This window comes from Hypanus sabinus, chromosome 11, assembly GCF_030144855.1.
Source record: "Hypanus sabinus isolate sHypSab1 chromosome 11, sHypSab1.hap1, whole genome shotgun sequence".
Classification (NCBI taxonomy): Eukaryota; Metazoa; Chordata; class Chondrichthyes; order Myliobatiformes; family Dasyatidae; genus Hypanus; species Hypanus sabinus.
In genome coordinates this window covers 31,069,678-31,092,512 of record NC_082716.1, presented here as the reverse complement: position 1 = coordinate 31,092,512, position 22,835 = coordinate 31,069,678, and the positions used below count along the sequence as shown (strand labels likewise).

Genomic DNA, 22,835 nt, shown 5'->3' with positions numbered 1-22,835 from the left:
CGCTTTTTCAAGTGAAAACCATAACGTGCACTCTCAGGGTCCTATTCATTTACATATAATTTACAACATGGTCAGTCATAAGTGGACAATGAATAGAAGGGAGAAAGCAAAAAAAAGATAGATAATTTTCAAGAAATAACAACCTACATAGCAATATATTGTGATTAAAGCAATGATATCCAAGCAATGAAAACTGTCATAATCATGGAAGAAAGGGGTGCATTCAACTGTATATAGTTACAGAAGTGAGGAGCTTTGATGGGATTTAAGCAGATAATGATACAGCTGGCAATTTAAAAGTTAATTCTCTGAACAAAGAGAGCCCTGACAGTTTTGCAAGGATAGGGGCAGAGGATGTAATACAGGTGGAAAAACAACGACTGCATCCTCAATGAATAATCATTACAAGGATACATTTTAGCTTTTTCCATGAACATTACTAAAAGCTTTGTGAGATATCTATCATTTCTCAATATAACAAAAAACAGATAAAAGAATAATGCAGCCATGTGGCCCCTACTCATCTATTTCCCTTCATGTTTCTAGTTATCCTGAAATAGTGGAATTTCGACTTCATAAACACAAGTCTCAGAATGCCACTTTCAAACTTACAATGAGTTGCACAACTCTGACATTATACAAAGACAGTGCCTTGAAAAAATATTCAGCCCCACAACTATTTTCACATTTTACTGTCTAATTTTCTAAATTTAAAATATGTTGAAGTAGGATCTTTTTCAGCTAAACTATAAAATATCGTGTATCATTTCAAATCAGAAGAAAAGTTCCAAAACCTGTCACAAATTGTTAAATATTAAAAAATGAATTGCGAGGCAGAAAAAGTGTTCATCCCCTTTGTAATTACTACACTAACTTTCCTCAAGTTCGGGGGGGTGGAGTTTCAAGATGGCGACGTAAGCATCTGCCTTTTAGGCGCTCTTTATTTTTTCAACTATAATCACCCTTTAATTAGATCTTTTCGAATTTAATCATATGAGTTGCCACCTTTGATTGACCCTTTTTTCCTAAAATAATATTTGATCTAATCTTGTCAAACCTAAAATGGCTACAAGTAAGAAATCGGCTAAGGATCCTGTATCCATCGACGCAATTTCTAGTCTTTTGGACATTAAACTGGATGCTAAATTTGCGGATCTGGAAGGCAGACTAGAAGGTAAATTGGACAGTAAACTGGATGCTAAATTTGCGGGTCTGGAAGGCAGACTAGAAGGTAAATTGGACAGTAAACTGGATGCTAAACTTGCGGGTCTGGAAGGCAGACTAGAAGGTAAATTGGACAGTAAACTGTCTAGTTTGGAAAGGAAGATTACTACGAAAATATCCGATCTTGAAGGAGTTGTTAAATCGCTTGAAATTAAGTTTCAGTCGCAGGCGTTAGAGGTTAAGCAGCATGAAAATAAGATCACGACTCTTGAACAATCAATTTGTGAAAAAGCACGTACAATTGAAGTGTTGGAAAAGAAGATAGAGTCGACTGCTAAAACTTTAGATCAGTATAAGTTTAAAATTACTGATCTTGAAAATCGTTCTCGCAGACAGAATTTGCGCATCATCGGAATTCCCGAAAAAGTTGAGTCCGGTGATTTAACTGAATTTTTCTCTAAATTACTGTGGGAAATTTTCGGTGGTGAAGGTTTGAAAAATGAACCTGTTATCGACCGCGCTCATAGAGTTGCGAGGTTTTCGTCTGTGTCTGATAAGCCACGAGCGGTGATTGTTCGCCTTCATTATCCTCGTGAGAAAGAGCTTCTAATTCGATTAGCTCGTAAAAAAGGTATGATCTCCTACAAAAATTACTCATTTCGAATTGTTGAGGATTATTCGTATGAAGTAATGAAAGCCAGGATCGCTTTTAAACCAGTGATGGCAGAGATTCATTCGAATGGATTTAAACAAGCTTTAATGTACCCAGCGAAGCTTAGAATTGTGCTGCACGACAACAGTCTACGATTTTTTAACACTTCGGAAGAAGCAAAGAAATTTGTTGAAGAATATCGATCCTCTAGTGCAACTTGAACTATGAGTTACATTGAAGATTTTTTTTTGGAGAGAGGATGCCATTTCATTTTAAGTTTTAACCCTGGAAGCTGGGTTATAACTTTTTATTTTGAACTATGGGTCTGGGTTTTTTTTACTACTATTATCATTGCTTATAGATGCTGCTTTAATTTTTATAATATCCTTTTTTATATACTTTTGTAATAATGAATTATTTTTTCAAAATGTCGTTTCTTCTTCCCATAAGTCTTTACTTTTTATAAGCGTTTATTTGCTTCCCTGTATTTAGAAATGGAACAAAGGTTTTGAATTCTTTTTTTTAGTCTTTTTTTTTATATATGTTGTAGTGTCTATTAAATCTTTTTTTTAAAAAAAAATTCTATTTTGATAACTTTTTTTTTACTAAATTTTCTTATTAGATTGCTGAATTTATATTCATATTTTGTAATATGGCTTTCTCAAAATGTCGTTTCTTCTTCCCATAAGTCTTGGCTTGTGAAACGTCATCTTTGTATCTGAATATGGAATTTCTTTTTTAAAGGTGTATTACATTTTTAAACTTTAATGTTCATTTTTTTTTATTAATGATTTTTCTGGTTTTACTATTTTAGGTTTTTTTTTTGACTTGACTGATGTGTGTGTGTATGTGTATGTATATATATATATGTATGTATATATATATATTTTTTTTTGCAACTCTATATTTTAATTAGGGTGTTATATAGTTTTTTCTTAAAAAATTTTCTTATGGAGCTGCCATCTTGAAATGGGGGTAATATTAGTATTAGTTTATGCGCCTGCCGCTTGGCTTTCTTTCAAAGGGTGGGGGGAGGGGGGAGGGATCTTTTTTCACGCTTTTGCTTTTTATTTTTTTGCTTTTAGTTTATGGGCTGACTTTAAATTATTAATATTGTTGAGGTGTCAGGATCTCCGGTTGCTCCTGAATCAATTTTCCTTCTTCTTAAATTGTGGGTTATGTGTCTTTTTAACCTTTTATGATACACACAATTAATATTGGTATGATGGATAAATTTATTAACTTTATCTCGTGGAATACTAATGGTTTAAATCATCCGATTAAACGTAAAAAAATATTTAAAGTATTCCATAGATTGAATGCTAATATTATTTTTGCACAGGAGACCCATATTAGGAGGGAGGATAATCAACGTTTTTTTAGGTTCTGGAAAGGACAACAATTTCATTCAAATTGTACCGCTAAAATTAGGGGTGTGTCTATTTTTATAGACCCCTCAATTTCGTTTACACATTATGAAATTATTTCTGATCCACAGGGTAGATTTTTGTTGATAACTGGTTCACTTTTTAATCGGAAAGTTGTTTTAGTTAATATTTATGCTCCAAACTTTGATTGTCCTGAATTTTTTAAACGTTTATTTACTTCTCTTCCTAACTTGAATGAATATATGTTGATAATGGGTGGAGACTTTAATTGTTGTTTGAATCCTTCGATGGATAGATCTAAACCTATTCGAACTCTTCCGAATAGATCAGCTTTACTTATTAATTCTTTTATGGTTGATTCTGGAATTACTGAAATATGGCGGTTTTTGAACCCTAAAGATAAAGAATTTTCTTTTTTTTCACATGTATATCATAGTTATTCTAGAATTGATTATTTCCTTATTGATCATCGTTTATTAACAGATGTTATTGATTGTAAATACGATTCTATTGCTATTTCGGATCATGCGCCTTTGAAGTTATCTATCAAGATTCCGGACTTTTCTATCAATACTAGATCTTGGAGACTTAATGCTACTTTGCTTCAAGATCCAGAATTTATTACCTTCATAAAACAACAAATTGACTTATTTTTTTCAACAAACTATAATGAAGAGATTGATAAAGGAATACTTTGGGACTCTTTCAAGGCTTTTATTCGTGGACAAATTATTTCATATTCTGCTGGTAAAAGAAAACAAAGATATTCAGATATAGCTTTATTGGTAGATAAAATTAAAGAAATTGATAAGATTTATTCTGTTACTCCTACCAAAGAACTTTATAAGAAGAGAGTTGAGCTTCAAATGGAACATAGTTTATTATTATCTTCTTCAATTGAGAATCAATTAATTAAGACTAGGGCTCAATTTTATATTCCTAGTGATCGAACTGGTAAATTGTTAGCTAATCAATTAAAAGCTATTTCGACTAAGCGAGAAATTATTAAAATTCGTAAACAAGACGGTAATTTAACTACTGATTATAAAGAAATCAATAACACTTTTCAAGATTTTTATAAATCTTTATATCAATCAGAATTTGACGGTGACCGGTTTACGATGGATAATTTTTTTAATAACTTGAATATTCCTAAACTGATAGATGAAGATTGTAGCTTGCTTGATGCTCCTATTTCTATGGATGAAATAAGAGAGGCTATCTCATCAATGAATTCAGGGAAAGCTCCTGGTCCTGATGGTTTTATTGTAGAATTTTTTAAAACTTTTTCTTTATTGCTTTCTCCTTGGTTATGTGAAATCTTTAATGATGCGTTTGTTAAGAAGAGATTACCTCAATCGTTTTATGAAGCTACTATCTCTCTAATTCTTAAAAAAGATAAAGATCCTACTTTATGTGCATCTTATCGCCCTATATCATTATTAAATGTAGACTCTAAGATTCTTACAAAAATTTTAGCCATTAGATTAGAAAAGGTATTACCACAGATTATTTCAGAAGATCAAACTGGTTTTATTAGGAATCGGTATTCCTTTTTTAATATTAGAAAATTGATTAACATAATTTATACTTCATCACCTACAACCCCAGAATGTGTTATCTCATTAGATGCTGAAAAAGCCTTTGATAGAGTTGAATGGACATATTTATTTAATGCATTGAGAAACTTTAATTTTAGTCCTAATTTTATATCATGGATTAAATTAATATATTATAAACCTGTTGCTTCTGTTCTTACAAATAATTATAGATCCTCTTTTTTTCAATTATCTCGTGGTACGAGACAAGGTTGTCCTTTAAGTCCTTTATTATTTAATATTGCATTAGAACCTTTAGCTATTGCTATTCGTGAGTCTCCTAATATTTTCGGTATTATCCGTAACGAGAAGTTATACAAATTATCGCTTTATGCTGATGATTTGTTGTTATATATTTCTAATCCTAGTAGGTCTATTCCTGCTATTTTATCCTTGTTGGCTCAATTTGGTAGCTTTTCTGGTTATAAGCTAAACTTAGATAAGAGTGAGTTATTTCCTTTAAACGCGCAAACCTTATTGAGTGATAGGATGCCATTTAAAGTTGTTACTGATAACTTTATTTATTTAGGTATAAAAATCACTAAGAAATATAAAGATTTATTTGGACTGAATTTTTTACCTATGCTTTATCAAATTCAACAACTTACTACAAGATGGTCTCCCTTATTTTTATCATTAGTTGGTCAGATTAATGCTGTTAAAATGATGATTTTACCAAAATTTTTATATTTATTCCAAGCTTTACCAATTTTTATTCCTAAATCTTTTTTTGATAATATTGATTCAAAAATTTCCTCATTTGTGTGGCAAAATAAAAATCCTAGGTTAAGCAAAAGGCAATTACAAAAGTCTAAAAAAGATGGTGGTCTAGCTTTACCTAACTTTAGATTTTATTATTGGGCGAATAATATTCGTAACCTAATGTACTGGAAACTAGATTTGGATTCACCTGTGTGCCCACAGTGGGTAAATTTGGAATGTAGTGAGGTTAAGGGATATTCTATATTTTCCGTTCTTGGTTCTTTTCTTCCTATTGATTTAGCCAAATTCAATAAACAGATATCTAACCCTGTTGTTAAACATACACTACGAATTTGGTTTCAATTTCGCAAATTCTTTAATCTGAAAATCTTTGTTCTGGACAGTCCTATTTTATGTAATTTTTTTTTTAAACCTTCACTGACAGATCAAGCTTTTAGTATATGGAAAAGGAAAGGTATAAAATGTTTTCGTGATCTTTTTTTTGAAGGTACTTTGATGTCTTTTGATCAACTTTCCAACAAATTTGAATTACCTAAATCTAATTTTTTTAGATACTTACAAATTAGAAATTTCTTACATAAAATTCTTCCATCTTTTCCTAATTCAACTCCATCGGATTTTTCAGATTTGATTTTTACTTTTAATCCTTGTCAGAAGGGATTAGTAGCTTTTATTTATAACATGATTATGAAGATACAGCCAGAAATATCGGATAGAATTAGACAAGAATGGGAAAAAGAACTTCGATGTAATATATCAACAGATAAATGGGAAAAAATTTTACAAATGGTTAATTCCTCTTCTATTTGTGCTAAACATGCTTTAATACAATTTAAAATTGTACATAGAGCTTATATGTCTAAAGATAAGCTTGCCCGATTTTACTCACATATCAATCCTCAATGTGACAGATGTCACTTAGAAGTGGCTTCATTGACTCACATGTTTTGGACATGTCCCACTTTACATAACTATTGGAAGGACATTTTTGATGTCATTTCCTCAGTATGGAATATCGATTTACAACCCCATTTTATTACTGCAATTTTCGGTATACCAAATGAAGATGGCAATCAGCTTTCCCCTTCAATCAGACGAATGATTGCCTTTGTAACATTAATTGCCAGAAGGTCTATATTACAAAACTGGAAAGAAGTAAATCCTCCTACTACATTTCAGTGGTTCTCCCAAACTATTTCTTATCTGAGTTTGGAAAAAATTAGAAGCACTATCTTTGATTCTTCAATTAAATTTGAAGAAACCTGGGGACCATTTATTCGACACTTTCATATGAATTAATTTGGCCTATTTCAGATCCTTCTCTCTACTTATCCTTGTTCAGGTATGGAGTTCCGGAGTTCTTTTCTTGACACCTTCATATATTTATAAAGTGCTATTATTGCCCATGTTAGTTTAGTTTAGTATTTTGTTCAATATATATTTTTTCTCATATATAATTTCAATTTTTTTTTCTTTTTTGATGATTATTTTTGTTTTTTTTTCATATATATTTATATAGACTTGATTGATTTATGTACCTTTTGTTGATTGATGTTTAATAGGATATTAGTATCCTATTACTAATGTAATCTCAAGTTTATTGAATTTGTAATCTATTCATTATTATGTGTTGTTTTTTTTTCTTATATATGAAATTTAATAAAAAGATTGAAAAAGAAAGAAAAGAACTTTCCTCAAGTTCAGTATTGTAAACTATCTTACCAACTCAGCCAATTTGTTGATGTATAAAATTGGAGGGCCACCCTCTCTCTGCAAAGTCCAACGGTATGGGAGATTTTCAACAGAGCAAACCAAAATGAAAACAAAAGAGCATTCAAGGCAAGTCAGGGAAATGATAATAGAGAAGCAGAAATCTGAAGAAGGGTACAAGATCATCTCAAAGGCGCTGAACATACTTCAGAGCTCTGAGAAGTCCATCATGAAAAAGTGGAAAGAATATGAAACACACCCATACTGCCTAGGTCAGGCTGCCCCTCAAAACCTAGTTGCCGAAGAAGAATGGAACTTGTAAGAGAGGCAACTGTGATGCCAACAATGTCTCTGAGTGAGCTGCAAAAGTCAGTGGATACAAACAGAGCTGAAACTGATAGCTTCACAATACCTAAGGCCTTGCACAAAAATGGAATTTGTTGAAGAGTAGCAAGAAAGAAGCTCTGGCTTAAAAAATGCATATCCTTGCATTTTTTATATCCTTGCACTTTGCATATCAAAGTGCCAGCAAGGACTTTGCAAAGTCTCACTTTGCTGATATTATAAAGATGTGGAAGGTCTTGTGGTCAGATGAGATTAAAGTGGAACTTTTCGGCCTCAACCCTAAGCAGCATGTGTGGCGTAAACCTAACACCTTTCAAGAGCAGGGACTAGAAATCTGGTCTGGATTGATGGGAAGATGAATGGTGCTAAATACAAAGAGATCTTGGATTTAAAACCTGCTGCTCTGTGGTGAACTACATATACCTGTTTGGACACCCCCCCCCCCCCCAGCTGACTGCTCCTGTGGCTCCTCCCACGGACCCCGGTATAAAGGCGATTGGAGACACCGCCCCGGCCTCAATCTCCAGGATGCAGTGTGGTGGTCAATTGCTGCTTGCTCTTTCTTTCAGCCAATAAAAGCCTATATCTTGCCCCACGTCTCAGAGAGTTATTGATGGTACATCATGCCCTCTGCTAGAAAGCTTAACCTGGGGAGCGAGTTCATCTTTCAGCAGGACAACCACCCAAAGCACACTGTCAGAGCAACCATGGAGTTGCTTCAAATGAAGAAAATGGATGTTGTTGAGTGGCCCAGCCAGAGTCCTGACCCTAACCTGATCGAACATCTCCGGCAAGACCTCAAGATTGCTGCCTATCACTACTCGTCAACGAATTTGGCACAGATTGAGCAATTCTGCAAGAAGGAAATGGCAAATCTTGCTCCATCACATTAAACAAAGCTAATGGAGACTTATCCAAAAAGACTACTAACTGTAAGAGATGTGAGAGGTGGTTCAACCAAGTACTGAGCAAAAAGGATGATTATTTTTGAACTGCTGACATTTCAGTTTTTGAATTTTAATTTTTCATGATTATCAATTTTCTTTATTTTAAACTCTTTTGTGAAAAAAGGAGCACAAGTTACAAATAAAAATTCTCAGTTAAATTGATCAAAGTCCCTACATGTAACACTCATTTATGTGAACAAAGTGTTGGGGGATTAATACTTCAACAAGGCACTGTAAATATTTATTGCTACATTGGAGAACTTCGAAGTTAATGGGGAATGAGCTTAATACATCTAGGGAATATCCAATGTTTAATGAGAAACTACCTCTCAAATTGACGCCCAGCTGACTACGCCTTATTTCTTTCACAGGGCAACTGTTCAATATACATGGATTTTCAGCAGACTTGTCGATTTGAGAGGGAAAAAAATCCATGCATTGAGATTAAACTGACAGCATACAGGATTGAAGTTCCAGCAGCTTGCATTCAGCAACATTTTTACAAAATATATAAAGCTGTGTTAATTTCAATACCCTGAACACAACTCATAATTTCCCCTATGCCTTTGTGGCATTGCAGTGCACTTACCTATCCAGAGATGAAGTCAAAGTGTAGTGTTTTGTTATCCCCAGTATTTTCTGTATAACTGCTTCTGCAAGAAACAAAAATAACAAAAAGAACACTTAATCAATTAGGAAGTACAAAATATAGTCCAGTGCTAATGCTTTCTTCTCACTGCTGCATACCTTTCCATTTCATCTTAAACAACAAAAACTGGTGAATCATATTTCACACTTCATTCCCTGTAAAGTACAAGAAATTTTCTGCAATGTATTAATGATTAGGTAACACTGCTGTGTCTTTGATAAAACTATATAAGTCAATGTTTTACACAAGTCTAAAATAATGAATGCATTCAACCAGAATATGTTTGAAACACTCAGCAACTCAGGTCACGTCTGTGGAAGAGAAACACAGATTTAATATTTCAGTTTAAAGACCTTTTCAGAAAGAGGTGGCTTTAGAGATGTGGATGCAATCTTCCAAAGTTCCATCGCACCTGGAGTCGTTCCTGTGGATGGGTTATTCCTCCAATATTTGACTATCGTTTTCAGAAGGCAAATTACTGCAGCTGGAGTTCAGTTATATTCTGGGAAACTTCTACCACAAGATTAGGAATGACTTGCTTCCACTCCAGTTCTCTGTGTTCTGCAAAATGCATACTAATCCACAAATGAAGCAAAAGATGAACGGATAGATTGGAGGTGGTGTGCTCTTCTGCCATTTTCCTGTGTTCCCAATGTATGGCCTCAAGTTTTTCAAAATTGTCTGAACACTCCTTCTCCACTTTAAGTGGTCACGAGCTAGAGGTTTTGTGAAGTCATTGGGATTGGATGTTGCATTTCTTCAAGGAAGTTTTAAGTACATGTTTTGTTCCTTTTCCCTCTGTCTACCTGTGATTTTTGCCCACACCAGAGCTAGGAATCGAGCGCCTCTTTTAAGTCTGGGGTCAAGTATGCAAGTGATGCAGCCTGCCCATATCCAGGGCCTCAGTACTGATGTTGTTGGACTGGGATAGGATGCTGCACTATCAACCGGAATATTGCATTAGGATCAATATCTTTTACATTAATATGCTAATCAAGTTAATATGTTTGAAGCATTCATCTGTAAAGGTATCACGCTTGACAGAGGTGTAAAATATAGCAATACAAGTATCCGAGTAAGGGTATTTCCAATAGTACACTAAATCCAAGTGTACTCAAACTTTGACAGAAATAACATTTTTATGATTATAAGCAGAATAAGTATAACTTAGTAATGGGAACATATTTAATCTTGTGATTTTTTTGTTATATAAACCCCACAAGCCACCTCAATCACTCAGTAAAATTTTCAGCACAGTTCCTCGGGGATCATTCAGCTGATATTCTCCTCAGGTTTTATGATGCCATTTTTATTACTTCCTGTGCTCTGCACTGTGTTTTATTCATGAATTAGTTGCCATGCAGGATGTCATTCACATATGGCCTCTCCTACACTCCTGTGCCCACAGCAAAGTCTTCAAGTGGCATCCCGGTTCTGAGTTTGCTATGTCATGGTGCGACCGAGCGTTCAGTGGTAACTGAATGGGCAGACTGGGCTCATCAGCCTTGGTTGGCAGCCATCCTAGGACAACTGGCAGTCTGTCTAGGAGAAGGAAAGCTCTGATACTCAGCCTACAGCCTTGCCGCGCCACCACAGTCGTGGCAACTCGCTATGCCATCGTGGAACATCCCCCAGCCTAAAGAGCGGAATCAGTCCGCCCGCACCGATCCTCACTATAAACCTACGCAAAGTCCTACATAGATGAAGTTCCCTCCTGATCTTTGCAAGTGAAGAACCAGTCATCAACAGTTACATCACTTGTGCCTCTGAAGTTAAACAAGGTGAAAAAATTAGTCAGATTTGCAATCAACGCTTCTGGTTTTATATACTTCATATAACAAGGATCATTAACTTCTGCCTCCATAATATTGTTCATCTCAATCTATCTACACCTGAAACATTTATTGTGGTATTATACAGACCCCAATGTTTGTCCATGCCTCCATGTTCTGCTCCATTCTTTATCAAATGTAGTTGATTCACTGCTCATATCGTACTTCTTCACTGATGCCTCTGAGCTGCATTGAGTTTTGAATTTCTCCACCATCTCCCTAGCCCCCCACCAAAGATGATGCCTGAGGGGCATTAGGGAGAGAAAGTGACCCAAATTTATTAGCACCAGGGTACACAGCTCAGTTTTGCATCAGTGATACATTAATTTGATTTATTGCGCTAAGCTGCAAAGGAACTTAAAGTAAACTGAGATTTTCAGACCCCCTGAGGCTCATTCAAGTGTCACACCAGGCTCTAAATAATTTACAACGTGCTTTAATTGTAGAAATGATGAGAGCGAGACTTGACTTTTTCTATCAGCTATTGAAGCTGAAAGGTAGCATTTCTGAAGCTGGATTAACACACTGAAGTCCATTCTTCTTTTCAAGAAGATAATTCAGCAGAACTACAGAAGGGTAGATGTATGTTACTTTGTTTTGATATGGGCTTTAAAATGAAATGTTAATTCTGCTTCGCTTTCCATAGAGGATACCTGAAGTATTTCTATCATTTTCTGTCTTTATTTCAATCAACATATTAAGCAACTGTAATAATTTTAGGCTTGATCAACAACACCGTCCTGCATAGTTTTATGGTAAAGTGAACACAACTGAAAATAATAAAAGCAGCAAATTTAAGATTTCATAAGGCTGCAATTTTTTTCTAGACTCTTCTCAGTAAATCACCTAATTTTTCTCTATTTCCTTTCTGAATTGCTAAAAAGAAATTTGGTTTCATTACATTAACTATCTTCCAGAATCAGATCTGCACAGCTATTATGTAAGTATTAGCAATGAGTATCAGTACACTTCTAGATTGCAGGAGGCAATGCAGAATTCCCCAGGTCAAAAATGACCCAACTTATGAAAATCCGATTATGCTGATTTTCTCACACATTTTTAAAGCACTTTTCAAATTACTAATTATATTCTTCATGGGATTCATAAATGACTGGATGCAGTATATATTTATTAGTTTACTTCTGAGTCAATAAGAGTGATTATTCAATGAAAGGCAAGTATAACAAATTTATGTAGAACAATATGATAGAGATGACTATAGAAACCAGACATTTCTGACCTATGTTGAAATCATCTTATGAACAGATCTCAGGAACAGACCATTTGTAACCCAGGAACTGCTTGTACAATTAAAACAGTCCATTTTCCTCACTTTCCTATAGAGCACTCCCTCACTAATACAAACATTATCATCAAACTTCACTATTCAAAACCATCAAACCAGGATTCTTATTCCCCTCTTTATCTCAGTTGAATTACCATCTTAAAATAAAAAATGATTTTTAACATATTAATCATGCAACCAAATGGTAATTTCCAGTTTCAGTTGGTGGCAGGAAGTCTTAACTTTAAGACTTTTACTTAGTATTTTTACAATTAAAGTGCATGATAAATTATTAGCTAAGGCCTGATTTGACACTTGAATAATCCACCTGGGGGGCTGGAAATCTCATTTTACTTTTGAGTTCCTCGGCACATTAACACAATAAATGTGTTTCAGTGAGACCTGAAGCACTTCCAGTTTAAGATATAGCTGGTGAAGCACAGCGACAACCTACTGGCAGCAAACACAACTATTAACTACCTTATTACTCACACTTTTTTTCAAAAAAGATCAATAGCATGTAACTTTCCTTTTAGAGCTGAGCTTCTGAACCGCCTGTTTGACAAGGCATTTTTATAGTGTGAACCGAAGTCTCAAAGGTGCAGAATGGTTGTGGTGTGGCATATACGGGCTGAATTGAGGTAGCGGGACCCAGGCCTGGGCCCTAGAGCAGGGAACGAGCCAATGTTTGATGCTGGAGTGGACTTGGGAGGTAATTCAAAGGTGAATCTGAGGTGAAGCAGAGTTGAGGTGGCAGGACCCAGGTCTGAGAGTGAGGAAGCTAATATCTGACCAATTCAAGTGCCAGGCTGAATTGAAAATGTTGACGGGCCAATTCAAGCCAGCAGAGCCTAGACCTGACAGCATATCAAATCGGCAGGGCATAAGACTTAAAGAGGGAGAAATGACCCAAAGTTTGGTCAATTTAAGTGCCGGGCTAGTTTGAAAATGTCACGGTGATGAGGCCAGAGACAACGTATTTAGCTCGTGGCTCCCCATCCCTGCATTGAACTGAGGCTGTGGCTTGCAACTAACGGACTCCTGGATTAGCTGTAGTGGTGTCTGGCTTTCTGGCTGTGGACCAATTTTCGTGAACTTCACTTACAAATGTTATTTGTTTAATTTTATTGTTTGCACTTTTTGTTTTTTCCCTGCACATTGGTTACTTAACAGTCTTCTTTTTTAATAGGTTCTATTGGGTTTCTTTGTTCTGTGGCTGCCGGTGAGGAGACAAATCTCAAGGTTGTATACAGTATGCACTTTGAACTTAAAGTAAATAAATGTATCACTGATGCTAAACCACTTGTTGTGTATTGTTGCTAAATATGGGTTGCCTTTTCCTTCTGAGTCCTACACTAAAGAATGACCATTTAGTGGTCTGGGGATGGGAAAGACCCAAAAGCTGACACAGCTCACTGAAACACTGATAAGCAAGCACAATACATAGACATAAAACACAGAAATCTACAGCGCATTACAGACCCCTCGGCCCACAATGTTGTGCCGACCATGTAACCTACTCTAAAAACTGCCTAAAATTACCCTACTGCATAGCCCTCTAGTTTTCTAAGCTCCATGTACCTATCTAAGATTCTCTTAAAAGACCCTATTGTATCCACCTCCAGTACTGTCGCTGGCAGTGCATTCCACACACCCACCATTCTCTGTGTGGAACACTTAACTCTGACATCTCCACTGTACCTTCTTCTAAGCACTTTAAAACTATGCTCCTTCATGATAGCCATTTCGGCCCTGGAAAAAAGTCTCTGGCTATCCACACAATCAATGCCTCTCATCATCTTATACACCTCTATCAGGACACCTCTCATCCTCTGTCACTCCAAAGAGAAGAGGCCGAGTTCACTCAACCTATTCTCATAAGGCACGCTCCTCAATCTAGGCAATATCCTTGTAAATCTCCTCCGCATTCTTTCTGCAGTATCCACATCCTTCCTGTAGTGAGGTGACACAGTACTCCAAGTGGGGTCTGACCAGGGTCCTATATAGCTGTAACTACCTGTCAGCTCTTAAATTCAATCCCAAGATTGATGAATGCCAAAATATCATATGCTTTCTTAACAACACTGTCAACCTGCACAGCAGCTTTGAGTGTCCTATAGACACAGACCCCAAGACCTCTCTGATCCTGTACACATTGCCAAAAGTCTTACCATTAATTCTATATTCTGTCTTCAAATTTGACCTACCAAAATGAACCACTTCACATTTATCATGGTTGAACTCCATCTGCCACTTTTCAGCCCAGTTCTGCATCCCATCAATGTCTGGCTGTAATCTCTGACAAACCTCTAGACTATCCGCAACACCCCCAACCTTTGCAACATCAGCAAACTTATTAATCTACCCTCTACTTCTTCATCCAGGTCACTTATAAAAACCACAAAGAGGAGGAGTTCCAGAACAGATCCCTGCGGAACACCACTGGTCACTGTCCTCCATGCAGAATACAAACCATTTACAGCCATCTTTTGCCTTCTGAGGGCAAACCAGTTCTGGATCCACAAAGCAAGGTCTCCTTGGATCCCATGCCTCATTACTTTCTGAATGTGCCTTGCATGGGGTACCTTATCAAATGCCTTACTGAAATCCATATACGTTACATCCACTGCTCTACCTTCATTAATGTGTTTTGTTACATTGTCAAGCAATTCAATCAGGCTGAGTATAAGAGTTGGAATGTAATGGTGAGGTTGTATAAGACATTGATGAGACTGAATTTGGAGAATTGTGTGCAGTTTTACAGTTTTGGTCACCTAATTACAGGAAGGATATTAATAAGGTTGAAAGAGTGCAGAGAAGGTTACAAGAATGTCGCCGGGACTTGAGAAACTGAGTTACAGAGAAAGGTTGAATAGGTTAGAACTTTATTCCCTGGAGCGTAGGAGAATGAGGGGTGATTTGATAGAGGTGTATAAAATTATGATGGGTATAGATAGAGTGAATGCAAGCAGGCTTTTTCCACTGAGGCCAGGGGAGGTAAAAACCAGAGATCATGGGTTAAGGGTGAAGGGGGAAAAGTTTAAAGGGAACATTGGTGGGGGGGGGGGGTGGGTTCTTCATGCAGAGAGTGGTGGGAGTGTGGAATGAGCTGCCAGATGAATGCGGGCTCACTTTTGATGTTTAAGAAAAACTTGGACAGGTACATGGATGAGAGGGGTTTGGAGGGATATGGCCCAGGTGCAGGTCAGTGGGACTAGGCAGAAAAATGGCTCGGCACAGCCAAGAAGGGCCAAAAGGCCTGTTTCTGTGCTGTAAATGTTCTATGGTTCTATGGTAAGGCACGACCTACCCTTGATAAAGCCATGCTGACTATATATAACCATATATCTAATCAGATTATGTCTCTACAAATGCTCATAAATCCTGCCCCTCAGGACCTTCTTCAATAACCTGCCCACCACTGAAGTATGAGCAACAGACGACTGCAATAACACGAGATGGAGTTGTATGTGGACGGCTGGAAAAATATTGGAGTCATAGATTCATAGAAAAGTTCAGCACAGAAACAGGTCCTTTGGCCCATCTAGTTCATGCTGAAACCATGTAAACCACCTTCTCCCATTGATCTGCGCAGAGAATAATACCCTCCATACCCCTACCATCCATGTATCTATTTAAACTTCACTTAGAGACTGAAATTGAGCTCACATGCACCACTTGTGCTGGCCACTTGTTCCACACTCTCACCACTTTCTGAGTGAAGAAGTTTCCCCTTATGTTCCCCTTGAACTTTTCACCTTTTACCCTTAATCCATGACCTCTGGTTATAGTCTCACCCAACCTCAGTGGAAAAAGCCTGTTTGCATTTACCCTATCTATACCCTTCATAATTTTGTATACCTCTATCAAATATCTTCTCAACCTTCTACGTTCCAAGGAATAAAGTCCTAACCTATTCAATCTTTCTTTATAATTCAGGTCCTCTAGACCTGGCAATGTTCTTGTAAATTTTCTCTGTACTCTTTCAATCTTATTTACATCTTTCCTGTAGATAGATGACTAAAACTGTACACAATACTCTAGGTTTGTCCTCACCAACTTCTTATACAAATTCAACTTAACATCCTATCTGCTGGACTGAATATTTTGATTTATGAAGGCCAATGTACCAAAGGCTTTCTTTATGACCTGTGAAGCCACTTTCAAGGAATTATGGACCTATATTCCCAGAAACCTTTTTCTATTGCACTTCTCCATTCCCTACCGTTCACTGTGTAAGACCTAACTTGGTAGGTCTTACTAAAGACCAACCAACTTGCACTTGTCTGCATCAAATTCCAACTACCATTTTTCCAGCTGGTCCAGATCCCGTTGCAAGCCACGATAGCCACCCTCACTATCCAGTACACCCCCAATCTTGGTGTTATCCTCAAATTTGCTGATCCAGTTAACCACACCATCATCCAGTTCATTGCTATAAATAACAATGGATGAGTGCTTCAGGTTTAGCTGGACTGGACTAAGCAATAATTTCGGAGATAGCATGGTAATGTAGCAGCTAACATAACGTCAGTTATACCAACTGTAAGACTGGGATTGAACTCCTGCTTGCTGCCTGTAAACAGTTTCCATCTTCTCCCTGTGACCATGTGGGCTTCTTCTGGGTGTTCTGGTTTCATCCCACTTTCCAACGATGTACAAGTTACGGTTAGTAAGTTGTGGGCATACCATGTAGGCACCAGAGACATGGTGAAGCCTGTGGGCTGCCCCCAGCACATCTTGGACAATGTTGGTAGTTGACACATAACAACGCACTTCACTGTACGTTTCGATGTTTACTTAGTGGTCATTTTATTGCTCCACTTTACCTAATAAAGTGGCCGCAGTAATGGAACTCGGTGTGGTCTTCTACTGCTGTAGCCCATCTACTTCAAGGTTTGACGTGCTGTGCATTCAGAGACGCTCTTCTGCACACCACTGCTATAATGCATGGTTATTTGAGTTCCAGTTACCTTACTGTCAGCTTGGAACCAGTCTGACCCTCATCCACAGGACCGCTACACATTGAATGTGGTTTTGCACAGCATTTGCTGTAAACACTAGAGACTGCTGTATTTGAAAATCCCAGGAGATCAACAGTTTCAGAGACACTCAAACCACTCCGTCTGGCACCAGTAATCATTCCATGGTCAAGTCACTTAGATTACATTTCTTTCCCCTTCTCAATAACTGAACAAATTCACTATGCTTGCATGTTTTTATGCATTGAATTGCTGTCACATGATTGACTGATGAGGTATTTGTAATCAGGTATAAGGTGTACCTAATAAAGTGGCCACTGAATGTACGTGATTGCAGAGTTCAGAACCACGAGAAGAGAAAAGACACCACAATCATTGCCATTAACTCGTTTAAGACCATTTTAGACTTCTGGAGTGGTGGAATCTGGATTGAAAGGTTTAATCAGGGATTTTTGAGTGAACTAAGTCTCAGTAGGTACTGATTCAAGGCTGGCAGAGGGGAGGTTGAGATTTGGGAATTCATGAATTCACTGGGAGTCAGAATAGCTGAGGCTTACTAGAGAGATACAGATGAAGCTGAAGTCCGGTCTCTCCATACTGCAGCCAAGAATTTCCAAATGTGCCTCACATTTGTTATAAGACGGATAGATGGAGTAGCGGAGACAGCCGAAGAAATTAAGAATACAATATTAATTGGTTCCTTTGCATTTGTAGCTTAATAAGATCTATACCTCTTAACAAAAAACTTTACTATCTAATTCTGCTTGGGCACTGTGTGCCGAACCTCATTTTACAGTTTAAGCAGTCTAGATTTTGACAACAAACATCATTATGAGACTACCATTATTTTTCTGTTTCAAAGCTATTCATGATACAATATAAGTTTATTTTGACTGATATTTATCAAGAAGCAACTTCAAGATAGACTGCCTTGACTACCTTTATGCTTCCTCCGCATTTTCCTCCTTTATCAAAAAAAGGATTTTATAATCTTACCCACCTCCCCTTTTTGCTAAATAGGCCCGCATAACGATAAGTAACCTCACGAAACCTACTTATCTGATAAGCTAACAGTCATAAAAGATTATAATAATGCAGTGTTGTTTGCACAATTGAGTTGCATTTTAGACATACTTGCTTCAAATGCACTGCAGATTCCTCACTGTTTCTGACCCCTGAAACAGTAAGGTATTAGATTCTGTCAACGGATCCACTCAAGATTTAACCGTTTGTCTTCACTTAGACATAAAGAAAACAAGACAAAAACAGCTGAAAGGTAGTCATCAAATGCTCAACTCTTTACATTCCACAATCATGGAAGGAATCAATTATGAAAAATTATTTTATATTGTTTGTACATTTTGAACTGGAAAGAAAAGCAATGGTTATGAAGAAAACTAAGAGTAAATAAAACCAATGGCTGCCAGCATTCGTGAAAGCAAATAAATGACATAATGAAATTAATTTTAACCTATTCCATCAGTCAGGAAAATATATCAGATCCAGTGAAACAATTCACCAAATTTTATTTTTCACTGACATCAAGAAATGGACAAGGTACACTGTATAATAAAGCTATACTTGACTCTGCTATTTTCCAACTGAAAACTAAGGTTGAATTTCCCCCAGGAAAAGGGAATTGCCTTGCGAACCTAAGTACTGAAGTGTAATGCATAGTTTGCATTGGGTGTTATAGTTATAGGGAAATATAGATAATAAGTCAAAGGAAAATGGCTTAATGTTTAGTAGAAAGCTAAATCTAATGAATCCAGCAACATTTTAGGTGACACCAGAAAATGAACCTTAACGTAGATGCATTGCTTTTACCAAATTGCTTGATGAATGAATTCCAAGGAATGAAACAACCTGGCCTAGATGTGTAACTAGCTCTACCTAAGATGTTCAGACATAAGCATTCATAACCAAGTGTAGGCAGCAATCTTTCCTGGTACTCCTCACATCAACTGAAAAATAAAAACTTGTGTGACATCGGCAAGCATAGCTCATAACCTCAAATGTATGACAAGTTAGATGGTTCTCCATAATGCAACTGGAACATCTAGGCATGACCTGGACCCTGAGCTCTTATTTAGGTGAGGACTTAACAGATAATATTGATCATACTATTTATCTGTAATACTTCCGCATCCAGATGCTTCGCAAACTAAGTTTCCAGATAAAAATTACATTTTCTACAAGAGGAACAACCGACATCAGAACTGACCTTGTCTTTCAAAATATACCAGCTTTGTGTTTTAGTTACCACTAGTGCAGTTTCTGTTGTAATGATGCTGAGGATGTTCTACAAGGCTGTGGTGGCCAGTGCTATCATGTTTGCTGTTGTGTGCTAGGGCAGCAGGCTGAGGGGAGCAGACACCAACAGAATCAACAAACTCATTCTTAAGGCCAGTGATGTTGTGGGGGATGGAACTGGACTCTCTGACGGTGGTGTCTGAAAAGAGGATGCTGTCCAAGTTGCATGCCATCTTGGACAATGTCTCCCATCCACTCCATAATGTACCAGTTAGGCACAGGAGTACATTCAGCTAGAGATTCATTCCACCGAGATGCAACACTGAGCGTCATAGGAAGTCTGCCTAAGGCCATCAAACCTTACAACTCCTCCCTTGGAGTTTGAGACACCCTGAGCCAATAGGCTGGTTCTGAACTTACTTCCACTTGGCATTATTTACCTATTATTACTTAATTATTTACGGTTTTATACTGCTATATTTCTACACTATTCTTGGTTGGTGCGACTATAAAGAAACCCAATTTCCCTCGGGATCAATAAAGTATGTCTGTCTGTCTGCCTGTCTATCAAAACCTTTTGAAGGAGCATGTTTGGGGTACTTAAGGCAGTCAAGATTATCATACACCTCCCTTTCTCAAATCAACTAGAAAGGGGCAATAAATGGCATGCCAGTATTGATCACATTATCAGAACATCTTTTTGGAATGACTGTTGGTGCCAAATGGAGTGGTTTGAGTATCTCAGAAACTGCAGATTGCCTCTGATTTTAACACACAACAGTCTCTAGAGTTTGCAGAGCATGGTGTAAGAAATAAAAAGCATTCAGTGAGCAGGAATTCTCTTGGTGGCAATGCCTTGTTAAAGAGAGAGGTCTAAGGCAAATTTCCAGACTGGTTCAAGCTGACAGGAAAGCAACAAGTAACCATATGTTACAAAGAGCATCTCTAAATGCACAACATGTTGAACCTTGAAGTGGATGGGCACCAGCAGCAGCACACAACCAACATACAGAAGCACAATGAGAGTACAGAGAACTGTCAGAAAGAAAGCTCAAACATTTCACAATAAGATAAGTGGTATGGTAGACGGTGATGAAGATTAACAGGAACTACGGTCAGATCTTGGTCAGCTGGGAAAGTGGGCAGAGGAATAGCAAATTGAGTTTAATTCAGAATCGTAAGGTTTTGCAATTTGGGAAGTCAAGCCAGGGTTGGACTTTCACAGGGAACAGTATGGCTCTGAGGAATGTTTTAGAACAGGAGTACCCTAAAAGTAGCATCGCCCAGTCTGACCTGCTGAATTCCTCCAGCATTTTGTGTGGGTTTACTCTGGGTACTGCAGGCAGCTTTTGGCATGTTGGGTTTCACCAATTAGGGCATCAAGAGTAGAGGATGTGATGATGTTGCAGTTGTAGAAATCACTGATAAGGCCGCACGTGTTAGAATGAGGTGTGATTTTATAAAGGATATAAAATTAGGGGCATAGGAAGGACTGTGAATGCACAGTCTTCTTCCCAGGGTTGGAGATTCAAGGACTAAAAGGTACAGATTTAAGATGAGAGGGGCAATATCTAACAGGAATCTGAGGGGTAACTTTTTCCACACAGCAGGTAGTACATGTATGGAATGAGATCCGAGGATGTGGTTGATGCAGGGGGCAATGACAACATTTAGAAGATGTTTGGACGGGTTCATCAACAGGAAAGGTTCAGAAGGATACGTGTCAAATATGGGCAAATGGATCTAGCTTAGACGGTCATCTTGATGGTGAATGGCAGTTGGCCAAAGGGGGCTCTTTCCATGCTGCATCACTCTGCAGCTCTATAAGTGCAGGCGTTGCAGAAGTTAAAGGTCAGCATTCCTGAAATCAAGTGTAATCATGCTACAAGCCCCAAAATGACCACAATTGTAAAAAGTGAAAAGTTATTCAAATACATCAACCTACTGACAAATTTCGACCTCCTTAAGCAGCTCCTACGGACTGAGGACGACTTGTTTGGCGTCTGGTTTCGAGGGTTCTGAGGTGGCTAATGAGACCAGCCTGGGAAATCCAGACCTTATCACAGATGGGGAAGCAGGGTAACCAACAGACAGGGAGATAGATGGTCGATGAGGTGGTATTCTCCCTTTACCATTCATATACGGTTTTTGGGTGATCTTGAAGCATTGTCTCACAGTTCGCAACTCTACTGTAAACGCTCCTTCAGCATTTACGGGCCAGAGATTCTCAGGAGCAAATACAGATGTTGTATTTTTTTCCTGGAGTCTAGGAATTTGACCTTGAGTATTTTACCCCCCATTCTCTTAGCAATCTCATCCCGTAAGTATCTGTTTTGGGAATATGCTGTTGAGGAAATGAACAACATTGTTTCACTTGCAGGGTGCCCAGCACAATCCTCCTTAATCTGATTTGACACATGACATATTTCACTGTACGTTCGATGCACATGCGACAAATAAAGCTAACCTTTACCTAAATCTTTACTGTTGCAACAACTCTGTAAACCATCAGTATTAAATAGAAACATGTGCAAAGGCACACAGCAATAAAAGGATTCTTCCACTTTGAAGATACAAAGAAATTTTCTTGAAAGGGCCGCTAGATTGGTGTCTACTCTTGGGACAGAGAACTTTGTGTGTTTGAACTTGTATGGGACAAAAGTACTGTATCCCGACAAGGGCTTCAGGGAGGGGTAGATGGAATACCATCATTCTATCTCTAATCATTGTGTAACGCTAACTAAAGTGATGAAAATTCAGCCTGATGCATGATATATTTTTCTAAGAGCTTTCAGAGACACCATTTTTTCTTCAACTTAGACAAGTCAAAAGTAGCAGGACTGGTTTTCCTCTCTGAGCTGACAGCTTTGCCAAATTAAACATTATCAACATAAAATGTACTCCCCACTCCAGCACTGTCATGGAAGCAAAGTCAGTGCACATCTTTTCAGCAAACTTGTAATTCAAAACTTACTTTGTTCTGCCTCAGATGATTGTAAAAGCCCTTGTCCAGGTGCGACTATCAAAAAGTCACCAGATTGTCCTAAGCTCAGCTGCTCAAATAGTAACATATGTGAACCTCTCTCACTCGTGTTCCCCATGCTTAATAAACCACAATAAGTTTTATGTTTGAAATCCCTCTAACTAAAAGCAAAGATCACTGGGCTCAGTCCCTTCACGATCTTCATCTCTGTAGATAACTTCAGGTTTCAAATATTGTGTTGTCTTTATGGCAGTTATTTAGTTTATAATATTTTCACCTTAGTAATTTGTTTGTTAGCATTTTAGTTAAAGTTAGGATTGTTTA

At 37.5% G+C, this 22,835-nt stretch overlaps 1 protein-coding gene across 11 annotated transcripts in view; it reads right to left on the bottom strand.

Annotated features, from left to right (window-relative positions):
* Positions 1-22,835, bottom strand: part of LOC132401809 (CMP-N-acetylneuraminate-beta-1,4-galactoside alpha-2,3-sialyltransferase-like) — a 579,106-nt gene that overhangs the window by 201,545 nt on the left and 354,726 nt on the right. For all 11 annotated transcript variants that reach the window (XM_059984032.1, XM_059984031.1, XM_059984036.1 and 8 more), the window contains one exon: positions 9,117-9,180. In XM_059984032.1, coding sequence (XP_059840015.1) covers positions 9,117-9,180 — 64 coding nt within the window. The remainder of the gene's footprint in view (positions 1-9,116; positions 9,181-22,835) is intronic.